At 40.6% G+C, this 21,984-nt stretch overlaps 3 protein-coding genes across 5 annotated transcripts; 2 read left to right on the top strand and 1 right to left on the bottom strand.

Moving 5' to 3' along the window:
- Window positions 1–957: 957 nt before the first annotated feature.
- Window positions 958–4,456, bottom strand: LOC103981425 (uncharacterized). 3 transcript variants are annotated; one of them, XM_009398155.3, is made up of 9 exons: window positions 4,179–4,456; window positions 3,327–3,447; window positions 3,185–3,252; window positions 2,863–2,922; window positions 2,582–2,740; window positions 2,338–2,484; window positions 1,569–1,783; window positions 1,384–1,492; window positions 958–1,293 (listed from the first exon to the last, which is right to left on the bottom strand). In XM_009398155.3, the coding sequence occupies exons 1-9, from the start codon at window positions 4,401–4,403 to the stop codon at window positions 1,213–1,215; spliced, it is 1,185 nt and encodes a 394-aa protein (XP_009396430.2). In that variant the 5' UTR covers window positions 4,404–4,456; the 3' UTR covers window positions 958–1,212. The 3 variants fall into 3 exon arrangements, with proteins under 3 accessions (XP_009396430.2, XP_064959952.1, XP_009396432.2); XM_065103880.1 differs by having other exon boundaries at window positions 4,185–4,456; XM_009398157.3 differs by lacking the exon at window positions 2,338–2,484.
- Window positions 4,457–5,517: 1,061 nt separating this feature from the next.
- Window positions 5,518–7,484, top strand: LOC135609020 (UDP-glycosyltransferase 83A1-like). The gene is made up of 2 exons (XM_065102109.1): window positions 5,518–6,130; window positions 6,426–7,484. The coding sequence occupies exons 1-2, from the start codon at window positions 5,644–5,646 to the stop codon at window positions 7,322–7,324; spliced, it is 1,386 nt and encodes a 461-aa protein (XP_064958181.1). The 5' UTR covers window positions 5,518–5,643; the 3' UTR covers window positions 7,325–7,484.
- Window positions 7,485–18,265: 10,781 nt separating this feature from the next.
- LOC135608701 (UDP-glycosyltransferase 83A1-like) lies at window positions 18,266–19,639 on the top strand. Its single transcript, XM_065101727.1, has 2 exons — window positions 18,266–18,654; window positions 18,756–19,639. Exons 1-2 carry the CDS (start codon window positions 18,345–18,347, stop codon window positions 19,637–19,639), a joined length of 1,194 nt encoding a protein of 397 aa, XP_064957799.1. The 5' UTR covers window positions 18,266–18,344.
- The last annotated feature ends 2,345 nt before the right edge of the window (window positions 19,640–21,984 follow it).

The raw sequence follows: 21,984 nt of genomic DNA, 5'->3' as shown, positions 1-21,984 counted from the left end.
TGATTACGAGAAAAATAGCTGCAGTTCAGGGTTCAGAAGCCGCATCAAATTTTTTGGTGGAAGAGAAAGAAGAAACGAAGAAGAATTGCTTCCCGAACAGTGCAAGAAAAAGCCATTCGGGCGTGAACAAATCTAGAAACCAGAGGGAGAGGGAAGAAGGGATGTACCTCCGAGGAATCGACTCGGATTGAAGACTGTTCACAGATCCGCTTGGCGTTCTCCGGTGTAGAGGAGGTCGCGGCGGCGGTACATCCACACGTCGTAGAGGAGGTCGCGGCGGCGTGATCCGGAGAAGAGACCGAGGAGGAATGGAGGAGTTCAAGAGTTTGGGAGACGGAATAGAGAAAGACAAACCGATCGGCTTTGTTCCCTCTTAAAAGGAAGCAACAGAATTTTGGAGGGAAAATTCTGTTTAGGGCCTTTTTATTCTATTCGAATTCAGGGGGAGATTACTTGTGCTAAATAATGTCGATCTCAAGCTGACATAGGTAAACTGTGTTCATGTCATTTGCCCTTGAAAAGCGATATACGTATTCATGTCTATGTAACATCGCAGCGATATACGTATTCATGTCTATGTAACATCGCAAACTGTATTCATGTCCATGTTATATGTATGATGGCCATTACAGCAGTGATTACAAATTCATATAGTGACGCTTCACTCGGTTGCCTCTTTCCGTACGCCATTTGACCAAAATTAAGAGGATCATCAAAGCGATCATCGTGATGGAGCAATATCCACTCTATTATTCTCATCTCTAGCTAGCTTGGGGAGAGAACTCCATGACAAAATCTGCCGGTTCCGGACTTAATGTCCAAACGATGGATCTAAATCACCAAAAGCTTTCCAGTAAAATCCTACAAGATAAATAATTAACGTAGTGACATTTCTTCCTAATTAAAAGAAAACCTGAGCCATGATGATTGGTATCATTCATTTCACCCGAAGAATGGTCAACGCGAAGGATGCCAACATATTTTCTTGCATGAAACAGAAACGGTGCATATGCCGGAAAAAGTAAGGCAAAAATATTAACAATCATTTACAACCGCAGTCTAACCAAGTCCACTATGGAATAAAAGAAATGAACTACAAAAGAGAGGCCAAAAGTAGGTGCTCCAAGCATGAAAATTATGAGATTCTAACTCTGAAGTCCATATCATATTATCCCACTGTATGAAATGGCAGATGTGTTCCACCATATTTTTCTATACATCCCCTCGACCTTTCTTTGAAATGCCATCGAGATAGTTGCCCAATAGTCTCTGATCCATTACCATATTGGGTACCTGCATACAGTTTGCTCATACTTGAGACTACCATTATAATGGAAAGGGAAAAAGATAAAAGATAAGTGATTCAATTAATCATTCATCAACCTTCTCCCCGAAGAAAATTTTTGAATTATTTGCAATGGCTTCAATGAATTTGAGCTCAAGAAATTCAGGTGTGAGCTTCAATCTATTGGCTTCAGCTTCCTTCATCACTCTGCAAAGAAATCATGAATACCGAGCATTTACAAGTATCACACCAGCAATTACCCGATCAACAAACAGTGGCCCACCTGTAAAAGTTAGCATCTGCTTGGCTCTTTTCACGTGCAATGTACATCTCATTCTCGATTTCCTCCTGCCTCTTTGCACTGTTCTTTTCCATTAGCTTCTGTTCCATTTGAATCTGGCTGACCTGTGCAATCTTCTCTGCTTCTGATAATGCTATCTTTTTCTGAGTCTCGGCCTCCTTCTCTGCAACCTTCTGTTTCTCTATGGCTATCAGTGCCTAAAAAAAGGGACAATTTAACAGTTAGGTAGCAAACTGCTTATGTGAAAATGCCCTATAGATTGTCGAGGGATCAGGTTTCTATTGAGTTTGTAAATGGACCACAGTATTGGTGTTGCAGTATATGGCTGCAAATGTAGCAATAACAGTACAACTCCATATGAAAAGATATTTTGTACTGTCCATGCTATTCAGTGTCTATCGATGCTTTATAATTGCACCTTGAATTCTAAAAAATTTACCACCATATACATATTCATAAGGCCCTTTTAGCCTATAGTGAGTTCAGAATCTACAGCCTCATCCGTGCAAGAGATCTGTAAAGCATACAAATGATCTCCGGTTTGCCAAATTACAAGCATTCCAAAATACTATCCCTTAAATCTTTATAAATTTCTCCACCAAATATTTTCATCTTAAAAGCTGTCAGAAACTTGATGTGCATTACCATCGATATGTAGATAACCACATGCAACTTGCTCCTGTCCTATGGGAAGCAGTAAAGTGGCATGTCATTAATTCGATGACTATAATAGAGATGAAAAGGCAAATACCTTAGTGCGTTCCTCCTCCATCAGTTCAAAATTCCGTTTAATGCTCACAGGGATGTTTGGTTTTGTAACACGAACACTAATGATCTCAATACCAGGAGCATAACGTGTACAGTCGGCTTGAATGGAATCTTTCACTTTTTCATCAATCTGAGAATTTAATTGTTTCGAAGCCCAAACAATTGCAACTCATCTGCTTTAATATTGGGACATGACTCAGACGTTAAATATCATAACTGCTATTTACCTGATCAAACATGTCAATATAAACTTGCTGCAGAGAATGAGCACTGCAAAACTGATTTATCTCATGATGAATCTTATCATATATCCATGTCTTGTCATAATAAACGCCATATTCATGCAAAGTCTGATACACGAAACTTTTACGAAGCCGATTGACGACCTGCTAGATATGTAAGCATCATAAATAAAGGTGAAAGAACAAACTAAACATGATAGAGAGAAAAATGATTAATGTCTCATACAACAAAAGCAATAAAAAAACAACGAGCACAACCAGTGTACCTCTATCTTATCAAAGCTGATCATAACACCACCTTTGGTACCACATGGAATGTCTCTAACCTGCTTGCCAAAAGATAAATGGCATATATCAACTTAAGATACATGTCAAAAAGAAGAGCTCAACTTGCGTCCATGAACCACCGCGAACAACAGGATGGAGTTGTGGTACAAAGTGATCAGAAAACTGAGGTGCAGTTTTTGAGGAAAGGTTCAGTAGCAACCAGAGCACCCAAATTTGTTTGTCTTTCTTCACAAATGGGGGAAGGAATTCGTTAACGTGTTTAATATCATGGACTTGGTCGAATGAGGAATTAAAAGTTACCTGATCAGTTTGAATAGTCACTTGTATGGGTTCAAACTGGGTAATCAATGGCAACTTCCAATGAAAACCTAAAAATGAAAAAGTTATTAAACAGTCTATGGTCAGCAAAATAAAAACATGGAACAATTCATTTTAGGCACACCTGGATCAGTAGTTGCCTCTAAAAGGGCACCACCCCTCCAATATACCCCAACGTGACCTTCAGGAACTTGATGCAAGATGGAGAGACTTGAGCCTGTTGTTGATGATGATACCAACAATACCTACAAAAAGTATCTCCCACAATAAATACCAGTCCAATCAATCATGACATGGCATCCAAACACCAAAAAACCAAACAATTTTTCTGAACTATTTCTTTCAGGGTGTACCACTAGGAATTAGTACCATACCGACCAATATGTGCCAGTTCCACAGGTTTCCAGTATCAGTATCGGGCTGGTATATTAAACCTTGCTTCAAAATAGAGAAAATCGAGAATGCAAGAGAAACAGGTTTCTCAATGACCAAAATACTCTTTGATGTGAAAATCAATAAACGAAAAGTAATTCACAAGAAGTTTGAAGGTTTCTCAATCTTAGCCATCCATCTAATTGCAATGTTCGATGATTATGCCTACCCCTAATTTATTTCGGAAGATAAACCATCGACATTATAGACGAGTCCACCGATGGTCACATATCGAACACCGTAGGGAAATCGAAAAAGGCCGAGTGATATAAAGACTCATGAATGGAAGATTAACCATGTGTTCACTCATACACTACAAGATGTAATCTGAACTAAATATGCGTCCGATGAATGTTCTAAAGCCACAAATGGTAGCATTAGATCCAAGTTTGGTTTACCCAGACCATTTTACTATCTAATCAGTAGAAGATTCTGCAATCCATTCTGAACCACGATACGGTAATAACTGTAGAGACGCTAAAAATCCGAAGGAAGACTGACTGAAATCAAACCAAAGATTTCATATGACACTGAGAGCGATTACCACTACCAACACGAACAAGAAAATCGTAACCACTGCGTTGAAGATGCTATCGCCACCGGACGGAGGGTCTGGCCTCCTCGGCTGATACTGCTGCTGCCGCGGCTGTCGCGAACCTTGCGGTATGTCCATCAGCGGCTGCCGAAGACCCTGCGACGCATCCATCGGCCGCTGCCGCGAGCCTTGCGCGTCCGGCGACGACTGCGGCGACCCCTGTGGCGGATCCATGGAGATCGAAACCCCCACGAAGAAGGTGAGGCACAAAAGAAAGGACTACAAAGTGGGGGGCGCTCGCCTTGGGGATCAAGAAAGGAACGATATCCGTGGTCGTAATGTGATCGATCGGACGGCCAGAAACATAAGCTGCGCGATCTCTCCGCCGTCGATTGGATGTTAAAGCAGCGGCCCATCAGTCACGGTTACGGCGGACCAACTCGATACCAAGTTCTCGTCTTGTGTTTGCTTGTGGATCCAACTTAGCTAACCATCGTTCATCAAACTCTATGCCACGATGCTCGAGTATGCTGGTTTTAATGTTTGATCGATATACTTTCGAACTAGAATCATACAAAATATGATGTACATCTCTCGTTATTTAACTAATAAGGATGGATATTTTGCGGACTGAGTACCCACATTCGTCCGTACGAGTCAATGTTTATCGCTCTTTTAGTTTATTTTAACTAAAATTAAAAAAATATTATGCTAATTAACATAAAATGTAAAAACAACACACTTAGCCGCCACTATGATGTCTTAATAAAAATAAATTTATATTTATTTTAATATTTTAAAATTCACTATGAATCTATGGAGAAAGAAAAAAAATAAAAATGATAATATAGATATAAAAATGTACCATAATCCATAAAAGAGATAAGGAATTTGAGATCACAAATGATGCAAAGGCATTATATTCTATTAAACACCAAAGGATTTCGATAATTGACTTAACAACCGTACACCTATCATTCTTGTCCAACTAAAAAATAAATATATTAAGAAGGTTGAATTATCCCTCAGATCCAAAAACTTCTTTTTGGGTTTGACCCTTTTCGATAGTTCGTTGAGGTGTCAAAGAAAAAGAAAGAAATCGTGTTGCTCCGATTCACTTTGAATCTACGATAGAAGAAAACGTTTAAAGTGATGAATGCACGTATAAATCCATGAAAGAGGTAAGAGAGATCACAAATAATACAAAGGTATTATTTTGACTTAACCGTCGGTCACGAAGGGCTCAACCACTGCTGTCTTTTAGGGTTAGGATGGTGACAACATGCATTAGCAATGATGGGCGGAAGCTCACAGGAGGCTGCGGTCTTGCTCATCATTTATGATGATGTGGGACTAATGGAGATGTAACCCGTGTCTCTCTCTGCGTGTGCATTATTGGCTCCTCAGCGACGGTGGTGGCCGGATATAATTTGGCACCGAAGGGGAAAACCATCCTCCGGGAAACACAACCGCCATGGGCCAGCAGCCTCATGCTCTGGTTGTTCCGTTCCCGGCACAGGGCCATGTCATCCCTCTCCTGGAGCTCTCGTACTGCCTGGTGGATCACGGGTTCAAGATCACCTTCGTGAACACTGAGATCAACCACGCCCTCATCGCCGCTGCTCTGCCGGAGGGGCCAAGCATGATGGACCCGATGGTACGCTTGATCTCGTTCGACGATGGGTTGGCTCCCGGAGAAGACCGACGTGATTTGCTGAAGCTGAGAGACTGCTTGATGAAGACCCTGCCCATGTGTTTGGAAGAGCTGATACTGAAGAGTCACGAACCTGGTGAAGACAAGATCACTTGCATGGTCGCTGACGGGATGGCGCCATGGGTTCTCGAGGTTGCGAGAGAGAAGGGCCTCCGGTCGGCGGCGTTCTGGCCGATGGCGGCCGCTGTGGCTGCCACGATAATGAAAATTCCCAAATTGATCGAAGATGGAGTAATCGATGCAGATGGTAATACTGTTCTGTCTCTGGCATCACTGTGTTAGGATCTATTGAATGGTCGGTACTGCACACAACTCCGAGAGCTATGATACGAGATAAAGAAAGAAACTTTTAATTGATTGATGATTCTTTTAAGGTCACAAAACTGTTCAAACACTATTATCTTTCGCAGTTTTAACGATAACACAATCAATTGATCGCCAGAAAGATGTTGGTGCACATAAACAACAGAGACAGAGAAAAGAAAAGATGATCGATCCACATATACCGAATCTGGGTTTGACATTGTCGGTATGTTGTGCAGGATTCCCAATGAAACAAGAGATGTTCCAACTCGCCCCTGGTCTGCCGCTCATGAACCCAGCTCATCTTACATGGAACTGCTATGGCGATCGAGAAACGCAGAAGGAGATCTTCCATCTCTTGCTCGACGACGACCAAAGGAACCGGGTTGCCGAATTCTTCCTCTGCAATTCATCTTATGATATGGAGCAGCCAGTGTTCGCCTACTCTCCAAAGATACTGCCGGTCGGACCATTGCTCACGGGGCAGCGTCTCGGTAAGCCGGTCGGCCATCTGTGGCCTGAGGACAGGACCTGCGAAGCTTGGCTGGATCAGCAGCGTCCCAACTCCGTCGTCTACGTAGCCTTCGGTAGCCTCACCACGTTCGACCGCGGGCAGTTCCAAGAGCTTGCACTCGGGCTGGAGCTCTGTGACAGACCCTTCTTGTGGGTCGTCAGGCCTGATCTCGTCGAAGCCGCCATCGACGCCTATCCACACGGCTTCAGAGAGCGAGTTGCGCTTAGGGGAAGGATAGTTGGCTGGGCACCTCAGCAAAGGGTGCTGGCACACCCTTCTGTTGCTTGCTTCATGTCTCATTGTGGCTGGAACTCGACACTGGAAGGGGTGAGAAATGGACTGCCCTTCCTCTGTTGGCCTTATTTCGTGGACCAGTTCCTTAACCAGAGCTACATATGTGATGTTTGGAGGATTGGATCGAAGATGATGCCTGATGAGAATGTAATCGTATCGAAGGAACAAATCAAGTCAAAGGTGGACGAGCTGCTTCTCGACGAGGACACGAGAGAGAGGGCGCGACTGTTGAAGGAATTGGCACAAAAAAGTGCCAGGAATGGTGGGAGTTCCTTCGAGAATCTCAAGAGATTTGCTGATGCCATGAAGCATGAGGGCGACAAAGATTAGTGGAAGCGCGAATGGCTTGCATTACCAGGCTGTGATCGTTTACTAGGAATTGAAATAACATTTGAACAAGTGATGCATTGTGGTGTAAAAGTTCTGTTTGATGTCTGCATGAGAAGACGAAAGGAATCGAGATCAACTCGAGTTACTTTGTTTGTCTCCACGGCAAGCTAAATACTGGTTTTATGCAGACTTAAGTGCTCTCTCAACAAATACGGTAGAATTGAGAACATGAATGTCATTCAAGATAAAGGTCTAAAATGATCAAGAAGAGTCTAAATTTTAGCTCATCTTGAAGGATAAAGGTCATTCAAGATCATATGTTTTTTATTAACCATATAGATAGGTAAAATGAAAGATTCATGAATTGAGAACATGAATGTCATTTAATGTATTTAATAATAGCGTTCAAAACATAAAAATCTTTGCTTTCTTTTTAGCTTATTAAACTTCTTAGTTTGTAGCATTTTAAGGGAATCAATATGTTGTTCTAATTATTTTATCAATTTTTCATTGATAAAGTGATTAGAATAGTTTCTCTTCAATCTTAAATGATTCATCTTGTTTCAATTGGTTGGAGGGTGACAATTTGTATTCCATATGTATCATAGTTCTTAAGCTATTGGGGAGTATGATTGCTAAATTGGGGAGTATGGTCATCTCGACTCAAGTTTGAGGTTTGTATATCCATTTATTTACTATCTTTTAATCTTTTTTTTTCTTCTTCTTTTAACACTATATCTATAATTGTTATTATTCCTTCATCTTCATTGTTGTGTTTTTTGTGTTATTACTATTTTTTTTATTTTTTTACACTTTATAGTATAAAAAAAGAAAATCACAAAGTAAAAAAAAAACAAAGGTAGAAAAAAAGAAAGAGATGAGAATTTAAAATAAAATTATTGATTCAAGAAATTCTTACAAATTACATAATTCTATAATTCTTGAATTCTAATCCTTGCTTGTGATTGAAGTGCATTACACACCCAATTTTGCAACCCTTGTATTATCATAATCTAAATTATTTATTTATGTACCTTAGTTAATCTAAAAATCTAAAAAATAAAACAAAAGAGGTAAAAGGCAAGAGTAGTGAGATTAGTATTGAGAAAAGTTAAAAATTATATGAAACACAAGTGGAGTGAATCAAATCTTGAGTGAAACACATGAGAGAGTGTTGCTGAGGCTGTTTTAAATTTGTTTTTCAGGTTTTAAATATGTCTAAAGATAAAGAAGTAAGTTTTTTATCAAATGATCTTTTAGTTCAAGCAATATAGTAATAATTTAAATGCATGTTCAAAATAATGAAGGATATAAGAGATCATCTAGAAAGGCATGATAATGCAATTAATAGATTGCAAGGTGAATCACAGGGTGGGAGACAACCAGCCTTTGTCAAGGATGAATATGATAGTAGAGATGACATGGATGATAATCAAGTTACTCTAATTAGTCAAGATGTTAATCCTATGAGACAAACTAAGAGAGGACGTTTTGATGATATGGATAAAAACATAGGAGGCATCAAAATAAAATTTTCTTATTTTAAAGGGAAGACTAATTCAGATGCCTATTTAGAGTGGGAATGAAAAGTGGAGCTGATCTTTAAATGTCACAACTGCTCTGAAAAGAAAAAGGTAAAATTAATTGCTATTGAATTTTGTGATTATGCTATTGTTTGGTGGGATCAATTATGTAAAGAATTTGTCCCTAGCCATTACTATAAGGATTTGAATCAACGATTGTAAACTGTTACACAAGGTTCCACGAGCGTTAAGAAATATCACAAGGAGATGAAGATAGCCATGATAAGGGCTAATATGAAGAAAGACTATGAGGCCACTATGGCTCGATTCCTGAATGGATTAAATAGAACATTGCTGATCTTGTGGAGTTGCAATATTATATGGAGATTGAGGACATTGTCATGGACTTAGTTGAAATTGTCTAAGTTGTGAGGCATCCTTGTGGCCAAGACGCGAACTTAGCTTGAGTTGCCTAAGTCGCGATGCACCCTTGCGCCAACTTATCGGACTTAGTTGGGATTTCCTAAGTCTTGAAGCGTCCTTGTGACATATGTATCCCCAAAGGTTCAGCCAAGTTGCAACCTCATACAGGTCCTGAAGGACCAATAAAATAGAAAGTTGATTAGATTGAAAACGAGCAACGGATAAGTCCCGACGTCTTGCCAAGAGGGAAGCATTACAAGCAATTCAGCAAGCACCTTATGTACTCAGGAGAAAAGAGAGAAAGAGGAGAAAAATAAGGACTTTAGAAGGTAGAACAAACAATTGCAAGTCCACAAACAACTGCTCATCAGGTGCTGGGCGCAAAGGCAAGTTCCCATCAAGTCAACGTGCGAACTTGTGAAGATTTTTCAATGCCCGACTATATACCGAAGTTCCATCCAGCCTTGTGCCACCCAAGGTGTTCTAGGGTGCTGAGATGGCTAACATTTCGTGTGCTGCAGCGGGCTGCAAAAAATAGCCCGTGACATGTGAAAACGAAGCCATTTTGGGGCTTTGGGCCTAGCACGGTGAGCGGTCGCACTGTGCACTGCAACATATTTGAATATATATTTTTACAAGTAAAAACACATGCAATTACGGCAAAATAGGTTGTCATGTCTTTATTCAAGCATGCAAAAGCGACGAACAATTCGTTGAACGAAGTTGTTGCGAGTGCGCAATGACCGTTCGTGACAACATGGTGAATATGACCATGAAGATTGAGAGACAACTCAAAACAAAAGACACAATGTATGATTCAAAACCTTATTCGAGTTCTTCTTCTTCTTGAAAATTGAATTAGAGTAGAAAGGATGATAAACCCATTATTAAGCCTGATGAAACTAATGCAAATATTAATTAGATAGAAAAAGTAAATGTAAGAATTAACCAAATCAAACTAGAGGCATTAAGTGTTTTAAGTGTCTAGGCATAGACATATGACACATGAATATCCTAATAAGAGATTTATGATTATGAGGGATGAGATTATGGAATCTAAAAGTGAGAGAGAAGATGATGATGATATTCCATTTGTTGAGGATGCTAGTGATGTAGAATATCCTAAAGGTGAAATTTTAGTTGCTCAACGCACACTTAGTTTGCAAAATAAAAATGATAAACATGGTGAACAACGTAAAAATCTATTTCATACTTATTGTTTGATTGCTAACAAGTTGTGTAATGTAATTGTTGATAATGGAAGTTGTACAAATATGGCAAGTACCTTACTCATGGAGAAACTAAAATTACATATTATCAAACATCCAAAACCTTAGAAGTTACAACGGTTGAATGATAGCGGTGTTGTAAAAGCAAATCGATGCATGTTAGTTTCTTTTTTAATTGGTATATATAAGGATGAAGTTTAGTGTGATGCGGTACATATATATGTTGGTCATATATTGGGGAGACCACGACAATATGATCAAAGGGTAATACATGATAAGTTCAAGAACCATTATTCTTTGATCATAGATAGATAAAAATATCAACTTAGACCTTTAACCTCAAAGATAATTTTTGAAGACTAAATGCACATAAAGCAATAATATGAAGAGCTTGAATCTTCATTAACTAAAACTTTAGGGAGTGAGCAAGAAAGAGAAAGAAAGAGAAAAAAAAAGAAAAAGATGAGTTGAGTGATAAAAATGAGAGTGTTGAAAAACACAAAGGAAAAAAAAACAAGGAAGGCCTTAGTGAAAGGAAACGAGTGTTTATGTTAAAATGAGTCATGTAGAGAAAGTCTTAATCATGAGGTAGCCCTTAATTGTACTTATGTACAAGGACGTTTTGACTGCTTCTAATGAAATTGATAAAAGTTTGCTTAGTGTTATAATTGATCTTTTGTAGGAAAATGAGGATCTCTTTCTAGAAGAAGTTCATAATGGTTTGCCACCAATTAGAGGAATTGAGTATTAAATTGATTTCATTTTGGGTGCAAGCATACCAAATAGGCCAACATATAGATGCCACCCCGAAGAGACCAAGGAAATCGAAAAGCAAGTGAGCTTATAGAAAACGGGTATGTGCAAGAAAGCATGAGTCCATGTGCAGTTCCTGTTTTGTTGGTGCCTAAAAAGAATAAATCTTAGAGAATGCATGTTGATTACAGAGTCATCAACAAAATCACGATAAAGTATACACATCCTATTCCTAGGCTAGATGATATGTTAGATAAATTGTAGGGTTCTTGTGTGTTTTCAAAAATTGATTTGAAATATGGATATCATCAAATAAGAATGAGTAAGGGTGATGAATGGAAAACCACTTTTAAAACTAAATATGGTTTATATGAATGGTTAGTGATGCTATTTGACTTAACTAACACATGTAGCACTTTCATGAGATTGATGAACCATGTTTTACATACTTATATTGAAAAATTTATAGTGGTTTATTTTGATGATATACTTATGTATAGTAAAAGTTTGGATGAGCATTTAATACATTTAAAAGCTATTTTTGATATGCTTAGAAAAGAAAAGTTATATGTTAATATAAAGAAATATACTTTTTGTACTAATAAAATTACTTTTCTTGGATATATTGTTAATGATAAAAGAATACATGTTGATCAAGAAAAAATGAAAGTAATAAGGGAGTGGCCAAAACTAAATTCATTAAGGATTTTTTATAATTATTACATCATTAACTAAATGTATCAAAAAGAATGTGGGATTTAGGTGGTGTAAAAAAGAAGTTGATGCTTTTAACTTACTTAAAGACAAACTCAGTTTAACACATTCGCTTGCTTTGCCTAACATTGCTAAACTTTTAAGATTGAGTGTGATGTGAGTAGAATATGTATTGAAAAAGTTTTAATGCAAGAAGGTAGACCCATTTCATTCTTTAGAGAGAAGCTAAGTGGAGCAAGTCTTAACTATCCAACATATGATAAGGAGTTTTATGTTTTGGTAAGAGCATTAGAGACACGACAACACTACAAAATGAGTTTAGTTTATTGAATTCTTTCCATACATCATCAAGTATAAACAAGATAAGAAAAATATGGTTGTCGATGCTCTTTCTAGAAGGTATGCTCTAATGTCTAAACTTGATGTAAAATTATTGGGTTTTGAGTACATTAAAGATTTATACAATTCTAACCATAATTTTGCTAATGTTCATGGAGCATGTGCGAAAGGGGTTTTGACAAGTTCTTCAAGCATGATGATTTTCTTTTTAAAGAAAACAAATTATGTGTTCCTCAATCTTCTCCTTGCCCGAGGGTGGGCAGTTTCAGGCCCAACTGATGGCCGACCTTCTGGTCGGGCAGTCGGGAGCCCCTTACGCCGCTCGGTGGTCGACTCTGAAGGCCGACAGCTAACCCTAGGATGATGGAGAGACCGCCCAGGAGTTCGTCCGAGGGGCACTGCACCCCTCATTGGCCAAGGAGTTGTACAGCTCCGACTCGAAGGTGCTGGTGGAGCGGGTGGCCAAGTCGCTCGTTCGGGTAATTGATGGCCTTCCTCTTTTCTTTGCATCCTTCCTTCGTGGATGTTGATAATGACTTTTATATAGAGATTGCACTACGGGATGACTCTGATCGATCGGGTCCTTGACACCGAGTGGGTGATTGGGCATCAGATGGACCTTGATGACGCCCTCCGGAAGGTGAACCTGAAGCTACGAGCCGAGGGGGGTGCGGAGGCGATGGAAGTGGCTTGTTTGAAGGCCGAGCTTGAAGAAAGTCGATCGCACATCTGTTCGTTGGATGACGAGTTGATGTCCCTTTCCTAGGACGTTGAGGCCGCCAAGGCAACGACCCTGGCCGCTGAGGAGGCGCTCGAGGAGGAGTGGCTAAGGTTGTCTGGAAGGGTGGAGGAAGCGATCGCCGGGTACAAGGCGTCCCCAGGGTTCGAGCGCGGCCTGGTGAGGTAAGGTCGGGTCATGTGCGAGTACAAGTTCCGAGTGGCCTGTGCTCATTTCTGGGTAAAGTTCTCAGACCTGGACCTGGAATCAGACCCGTTTGCCAAGGACCCTGCAGACCAGAACGTCGACATGCCGACGAACATCCCCTTTGACAATGGGCCGCCGACTCCTCCCTCGAGCTAGGGGCCGCATCCCCCTGTTTTTTTTTTTTTTTTTTTTTTGAGTTTTGTCTTCTCTTCTTTTTCCTTTTGTCTAGTCAGGCCTAGGTTGCTCGACCGCTGTATGTATATCCTTTTCAATCAAGAAGCGGTTTCATTTTGAGAACCCAGGCGTATTCTTTTCCCTTGACTACGTATATGCGGGCTCCCATACCTTTCTTGCGTCCTAATCAACTCCTCCCCCCTCAAGGGTAGAATTTCTTTAGGTTCACGACATTCCACGTCCTTGGGAGGGGGCTTCCCTCTATTATTTCAAGCCGGTAGGTGCCTTCCCGTACCACATCGTAGACTCGGTAGCGGCCTTCCCAGTTGGATGCAAGTTTTCCCCTTGCTTGGGCCAGGTTGTTGACTTTTGCTTTTCGGAGGATGAGGTCCCTGACCTGAATCGACCACGGACAGACCCTCCGGTTGTATATTCGAGTGGTCGCTTTATTGTATGCCAGGGCGCGCAGGTGTGCCTCGGCTCTTCTTTCCTCAAGGAAGCCCAAGTTAGCCCACAGCCCCTCCTTTGAGTACTCTCGCTCATAGTTGGAGGTGCATAAGGTTGGGAACACCATCTCGGGCGAAAGAACCGCTTCAGTCCTGAACATCAGGCTGAACGGGGACTCCCCCGAGGCGGTTTTGGGGGTCGTTCGCATTGCCCATAGGACGTTGGGGAGCTCGTCCACCTAGGCCCCACACACGCTTGTGATTCTCCTCTTTAGACCTTCAATTATTGCTCGGTTTATCACCTCGGTCTGATCGTTGGTTTGGGGATGTGCGACCGAGCTGAATTTCAACTAGATCTCGTATGACTAGCAGTATGTCTTGAATTTATTATTGTTGAACTGGGTTCTGTTGTCGGCGATGATAGCCCTCGGGAAATCTAGGGGCGACATCATATGCGCAGCGAAAGAATAAAAAATAAAAACCTAAATTTCCGAATAAGTGTTCATCGTTGTGCAAAGATTGGTGCGTAAAATCCGTAAAATCAAAAAATGCATGTTAGAAATATAGTTGTGTTTTACCTAGGGAGATCATATATCCCTAAATTCCTATAAATCCGTTGGAGATGACGAAGGAGGTTAAGCGTCTTCCTCTCTAATGGTGATCCATACAGTAGGGCTATGGCGATGCTCCTCAAATGTCTACACTTACTATTTAAGGAGAAAAAGGGGAAAGGAGAATAGGAGATGACAATCAAGAAGCCAAAACTTATGGACCTTTAGTTCCCTCCTATTTATAAAAGCCCCTAGTTAACCATAATGGATCATGCCCTATTGAGTATTAGATCACCATCCAATTACTCAAGCCTCTTAGATTAGTAGGTCTCTACCCAATAATCTCTTATTAGCTCTTATTGGATCTTATCCATAGGATCTAATAATTCAAGGGCTTATTGGATATCCCATAAGATAGAGGCTCCAACGGATATCTCAAATTCGAACATCTACTCATCGCAACACCTACTATATGTGTATGACCCTTTAGACCCAATATCGAGTTGGTCATGAGTCATATCTGTTAGAATTACTTCTAGTTCAGTGAATTATTATCTTCATAATAATTCACTCGACTCATCGACTACGGATGTATTAGGCCACTACGCCGCAGTCTCCAAACGATATAGGGGAATCCAATCCTTTTGACCTATCCATCCTCAGTTACCGTGTGCTTATAGTCTCTCATCTATATAATATCTCAAAAACTATATACTATGCATGGTACTATCAGGCCTATTCAGTTTCTCTTTGAGTCTCGCTCTAATCGGATTCTCTCGAAAAACTCTTTCTCTCTCAATCCAAATGACCTTGGCTAAGGATTTGTTTAAACAAAAATACACAAGATATTCCTCTCATGATATCGAGAGCGAATGATCCTCTATCGACACTTAAAAGCCCTCGTAAGGTTGGTTACCATTCCCAATGATCGGTTGTACTAGATCTGAAATTTTCAAACCTATAAGTTTGGTATCAAAGAGTGGAGTGCTCATATAGGACATCCTTGGTGTCTCAAGTCTAAGGACCAGATATATTACTAGGATGATAGAATCGCTATTTGATAATGAGGTATTATCAACCATCCAACATTTCGTAAGTGGATCAATCAGTGAACTCATTCTCCAATGAGCACATGCACTGTATCATTAGTGTCCCCATATGGGCAGCTATGAGACCAGCTGCCTCCATCATATGGACAGGTATATAGCACACTAGTCTGTCTGGTTATCTCGATATCCCTCTCAAGTAACATATGACTAGGATTCTTTAGGGTTTGTGTTTAAAGGTGAATCAATCTCATTATCGTGATCTCATAATGATCCGATTCACATTGTACAAATCCATGGACATCACTATATATATATATATATATATATATATATATATATATATATATATATATATATATATATATATATATATATATATATATATATATATATGTAATAAGTAATATAAAGTGATAAAATATCAAAATATAATAAGAAAAAAGAATGTGTATCATATCACATGCGTTATCACTCATGTAATTGGATTGTAGGGTATCTATGACTAGCACTTTCTATACTTAGCTTTTATCTTGGGTTTACCTAAGTTGAAATGAGAGAGAAATTCTATTTTTGTTGCTGTTGACAAATTTAGTAAGATGATATATTTCATTCCTTACCATAAAATAGATGATATAACATATGTTGTGGGACTGTTCTTCAAAGAAATTGTAAGTGATAGAGATGTGAAGTTCCTTAGCCACTTTTGAAAAATACTATAGAGCAAGTTGGGTATAAGGTTGTATTCAACCACTTGTCATCCACAAATAGATAGACAAATGAAGATAGTAAATCAAACTTTATCAACACTTTTGAGAGCCATAATTCAAAAAAAATTAAAAAAATTGGGAAGAATGTTTGCTATAGAGTTTGCTTATAACAGAAGTGTGCATGCTATAACAAATCATTCCCCATTTGAAGTTATGCACAGGTTCAATCTATTAACTCATATGGATTTACTATCTTTACCTTTGGAAGAGACTAATTTGGATGATAAGCAAAAAACTGATTTTGTCAAAGCATGAAAGAGTCCGAACATAAATTAAAAAGAAAACTCTATAATATGAGAAACAATAAACCAAAGGTCGAAAGCAAGTAGTATTTAAAATTAGTGATTGAGTTTGGGTACAAAGAAAGGAAAGATTTTCTAGCCAAAAGAAGTTTAAATTAATGCCAAGAAGAGATGATCCATTTCAAGTTATTCAAATAATCAATGATAATGCATGCAAGCTGAAACTATCAAGTGAGTATAACAATATTTATCCAACCTTCGATGTTTCTAATTTATCTTTATTTGATATATGTGAAGAAGATACTAATTTGAGGATGAATCCTTTCGATGAAAGGGGGAATGAGATGAATTAGTAAGTTAATCATAATTCTGTCAAAGACCCTTTAACTATTCAAGGAGGACCAATGACAAAAGCTAAATCTAAAAGGATGAAAGAAGCCTTAACGTGTTTATTGGAAGACATTTGGAAGGAGCGAGCTGATCAAGACTCGATCAAGGTTTTATGGATATAAGAAGAGTCTAAAATAATTAACATGATTTAAATAAATCCAAATCATGAAGAGAAAGTCCAACCTCGAGAGAATGACGAATTTTAGCTTATTTTGAAAAATAAAAATCATTCAGTCATGTTGCACAATATTGGAAATTGTGAGCTTATTTTATTTTAGTTAGGGTTTTATTTTATTAAAATAAAAATTCATGTGTTTTTGATTAGCCAAAGGGAATTTCAAGATAGATTCATGAATGGTTTACATTCATGAATTAAGAATATAAATATCATTTAATATATTTAATAAATTTATTCATTTTGAACTTAACATTTGTCCTATATAAACAAGGTTGATTTCCTTTGTAAAGAGACAATTTCAGAAATATAATCATCTTTCACATGAGTGTTTTGTTTTTAGGTTCTCGAATAAACATTGAAACTTATAAAGCTTTTTTTTACTTTGACGTTTAAAACCTAAAAATCTTTATTTTTTTTTTAACTTATCAAACTTTTTAATTTGTGATGTTTTAAAAGAATCAAATTATTATTCTAATTATTTCATCAATTCATTGATAAAGTGATTAGAATAATTTTTCATACTTTAAACCATCCATTTGTTTCGATAGTAATTTATATTTCATATATATCATAGCTCTTTAACTATTAGGGTGTAGGTTTCATATATATTACAGCTCTTTAACTATTAGGGTGTAGGTTGGTAAGTTGATGATTTGGAGCAGAAGTTATCACGTGATAGAATTTTTAAAGGGATACTGATTTTGCAGGCTGAATAAAACCGAGAAACCCGTGTCACCTTCCATAAAAGCAAGATGCTCAGTTGCATTATGTTTGAAAAGACTACCGAGTTACAGGCATTCGTATGTGTCATTGCTGCATCTGTTTGTCTTGTTTGCAGCCAAACATAAGTTGCATCGCCTCAAGTAATGAACTTAGTGGTGTTGTTTCTGCAAGATGACAACTTCACTTCTTTGAATCTTCCGTCCAACTTCTTGTTCTTAGCGCATCTGAGATGACACGAAAGTCAACACATCAGCCGGCCGGTACGATGAGACCGATCACATAACTATAGTTCCGATGAAGATATGGTAAATATGGAACAAGAAACCAGGAAAGGTATCGAATTGTTTGAATAAGATACCATTCCATCGTCATTTGTCTGCAATATATGTGACGGCTGAAGTGCACAACTGCGATAGCAGAGCTGACATGGGGGTATTGCCACATGCACTGGTACTGCCATACCCAGCACAAGGCCATGTTATCCCCCTCATGGAACTCTCGCATTGCTTGGTGGATCGTGGCTTCAGAATCACCTTTGTCAACACAGAGTTCAATCATGATCGTGTTGTCGCCGCCTTACAGATTGATAGCACGATGGAGCAGATCAATCTGGTTTCCGTCCCAGATGGGTTGGACCAGGAAGAAGATCGAAATGATCTCGGGAGGCTAACCGAAGGTCTCATGAAGACTATGCCGCTGTGTTTGGAGGAATTGATACGGAAGAGCAGTGAAGCAGGAGACCGGATCACATGCATGATAGTCGACGAGAGCATGGCATGGGCGCTTGAGATTGCGAAGAAGATGGGTCTTCGGCCGGCTGCGTTCTGGCCGGCGTCAGCCCAGCTGCTGGTCACACTGCTCAGAATTCCGGAGTTGACCTCCAAAGGTGTCATCGATGCAGAGGGTAAGAATTAGTCTGCAAACTGAGAAAGAAAGCTACTATTTCACCTGTGATTTATTACTCGACTACAGAGCAGTTGAGAGAATCTGTTCCATTCTGTGCAGGAGCAGCAACAAGGCAAGAGATGTTCCAGCTCGGCCCCGGCATGCCGCCCATGAACACAGCTCACTTCGTCTGGAACTGTATCGGCGATCGTAGAACCCAACGAACAGTGTTCAACTACATACTCGACAACAATCGAGCAATCGAGATTGCAGAGTTCGTCATCTGCAACTCTTTCAAAGAGATTGAAGAACCAGTGTTCGCCAGTGCTCCAAGAATTCTCCCCGTAGGGCCATTGCTCACAGGCCTGCGACCAGGGAGACCTGCCGGGCATTTCTGGCACGAGGATACCACCTGCATGTCCTGGCTCGATGAGCAGCCGCCCAGCTCGGTCATCTACGTTTCCTTCGGAAGCTTCACCATCTTCGACCGCCGCCAGTTCCAAGAGCTCGCGCTGGGGCTCGAGGCGACCGGCCGCCCGTTCCTGTGGGTGGTCAGGCCTGACCTCACCGCCGCATCCGATGATGCCTACCCACCTGGCTTCGAAACCCGTGTCGCGGGAAGGGGGAGGATGGTAGCCTGGTCACCTCAACACAGAGTGTTGGCTCACCCATCCGTAGGATGCTTCCTGTCCCACTGCGGCTGGAACTCGACCATGGAGGGTATCAGCAATGGAGTTCTTTTCCTGTGCTGGCCATATTTCGCAGACCAGTTCCTCAACCAAAGCTTCATATGTGATGTGTGGAAGGTGGGTCTGAGGTTGATGGCTGATGAGAATGGGATAGTGAAACAGGAACGCATCGAATCGAAGGTGGAGGAGCTGCTGAGGGACGAGGAAATGAGATCAAAGGCATTACTTCTGAAGGACATAGCCCACAGAAACATTAGCAGAGGAGGGTCTTCCTCTCAGAATCTTCAAGCTTTTGTTGATGCCATGAAGACCTGAACGAAAGAAAGCCCGGAAAGCCTTCGAATTTGAACTTGCACTGTCGACAACAGTCTGAATGACTAAACTGAGCCTCACTTATAAGATTTCACATCTCTTGCTCTGTTCAGTGTATGTAATAAAATGTACAGTATATATATATATATATATATATATATATATATACTCCCACGCAAGAAGGACTCCCATTACGTTAAAGAGGATAGAGTCACTAGGAATAGTACACTGCAAAGTTCTTATATAGCACTACTCGATTGAAAGTGTACAGCCATCTTGGGAACAAGTATTACCAACTTCTTTTTCTATCTTTTTTTCTAAAGAAAAAGTGTTTCCACTAATTTAAGAGCACTGATGCCTTGCTAGTTCTAGCTTAAACATTGGGACAAGGAGATCGCAAAAGAATCTCTCAGTTGGCTGTCCCCTCATCGACCAGAGCCACAATCAACACAGACATAACAAAAGACGCGGCAAAATGACATGATCAATCCAAAAAAACCATCCTTTTAGCTCTCACTCTCACTCTCCAACATATACCGCATCACTCACTGCATGCCGCCATTCTTCTCCGTGCAGGGGCCATGGAAATCCACCAACAGCTTCAAGACCTCGACTTGGGCCCTCAGCAGAAGGATATACTCCGCCGTCTCCTCGAATATCCTGTCGGTAGCCATCTCCTTCTCCTTCACGCTGTCGGTTTTACGCGGTATAAGCTTCCTGAGCGCTTGAAGCCGCTCCTTCACTGCCCCCGACGCCACCGCCGCCGTTGCCGGGCTCTGCTTCCTCCTGCCATCGATATCGTAGCATATCCTCGAGCGCTTTAGAAGCGGCAACCTCCTCCGCCGTCTCCTGTTCATTCTTACTACAGGTCTCGCGATCTTGTGGTCGAGGCTCGTCGGCATGGCAGGGAAGAGGGTGTCGAAGAAGCGGTCGCCGAAGATGGGAAGCAATGAGACTCTTTCAACTCATTTTATGGAGACAGGACGGAGGAAACATGAAACAAAGCTCAAGTGTTGAATCGCATACCAAAGTTCCCCTGTTTCTTCCAATAACTACGATATCACCACCACCACGTCAGTGAAATCAGCACAGGGAGCGATGGCATTCTTGTATATTAAAGACAAGAATATGGTCAAAGTATAAGAGGAAAAGTTAAACATGAGAAAGCCATAGGCGGTACTGCCACGGATCACGTGGGAGCCCGAAACATTCACGTGTCTCAATTCCCAAAATACCCCGTTACGTAAAAAGCAACAGCTGTGTTTTCGCACCGGCAATTTTTACATTCAAACCGCACTGCAAACCGCTGCCGACGCGGCTTGAACTGAAGCGTGAACGGGACCACCTCCTTCCGCGGGCACACTGAGTGGGTGCAGATTCGGAACGTTTCTTTGATCAAACCCGCCTTTTGCAACAGTAACCATCGTGACAGGTCCACGTGGGTGTCAGCGGCTCCTTCGCCCCGTTACGCGCTTTCCTCGAGACCGTGGCACGCGTGATCGGATATCGATCCAACGGCTCGTTACGTTGATGGCGGACTCGTTATAGCGGGCGTTACTACTGCTACGGCAACCGCTACACAAGTTTTATAGCAATAACATATATATCGGTAGACGGTTGCAATCTCGTGCGTGTTAACAGTTTTTGTAACCAAAGACATTAAGTAAAAAAGATATATAATAAACCTTATGTATTTATATATAATTAAGGACGAGGAAAGGATGCTTGCTTGGGGGTACTGAGGTCAGCTAAAACTTGGAGGAGACGGTGGGTGGGGTTTGATACGAAGCAGAGAGCATGTGAAGATGGGGAGCGTGGCCAGTGGCCAGTGGCCAGCGATACATCCGCGTCGTTGCCGCGAGGAAGGGGCGGGAAGACACAGGACCAGAGAGGGAGGGAGACATGGCGGAGAGCACATGGAGGAAGGGTGGGGGAGGAGGTGGGAGCAGCATGTGGGCGGAGGAGGAGGAGGTGGTGGGCGCAGTGCCTGCAACATTCCATGCACCCCCAGAATCGAACAGTGCCCGCTGTCCGCCTGCAAAGCTGATATCGGTAGCCAACTAAAAAACTTTATGTGTAGCGGCTCACAAGCAACCAAAGTTGCAGTACTTGGAAATCCTAAATATTTTCCTGAATCAATCAGGAAGACAATAGTCTTATGATCCTTTCACGCATTTAATGAAAACTTTTTATCTACCTGTTGGGACTTACCATATCATGCGTGAGAATTAAAAGAAAAACGTCGAGAGACTTATGTTCATTGATAGATTCTAATTGTCATTCAACAACAAAAATAGATATTTAACGGACAATTTTGGCGATGGAGACACATTACCTGATCTATGGTT

This window comes from Musa acuminata, chromosome BXJ2-4, assembly GCF_036884655.1.
Source record: "Musa acuminata AAA Group cultivar baxijiao chromosome BXJ2-4, Cavendish_Baxijiao_AAA, whole genome shotgun sequence".
NCBI classification, from domain to species: domain Eukaryota; kingdom Viridiplantae; phylum Streptophyta; class Magnoliopsida; order Zingiberales; family Musaceae; genus Musa; species Musa acuminata.
This window is presented reverse-complemented; position numbering and strand designations above follow the sequence as displayed.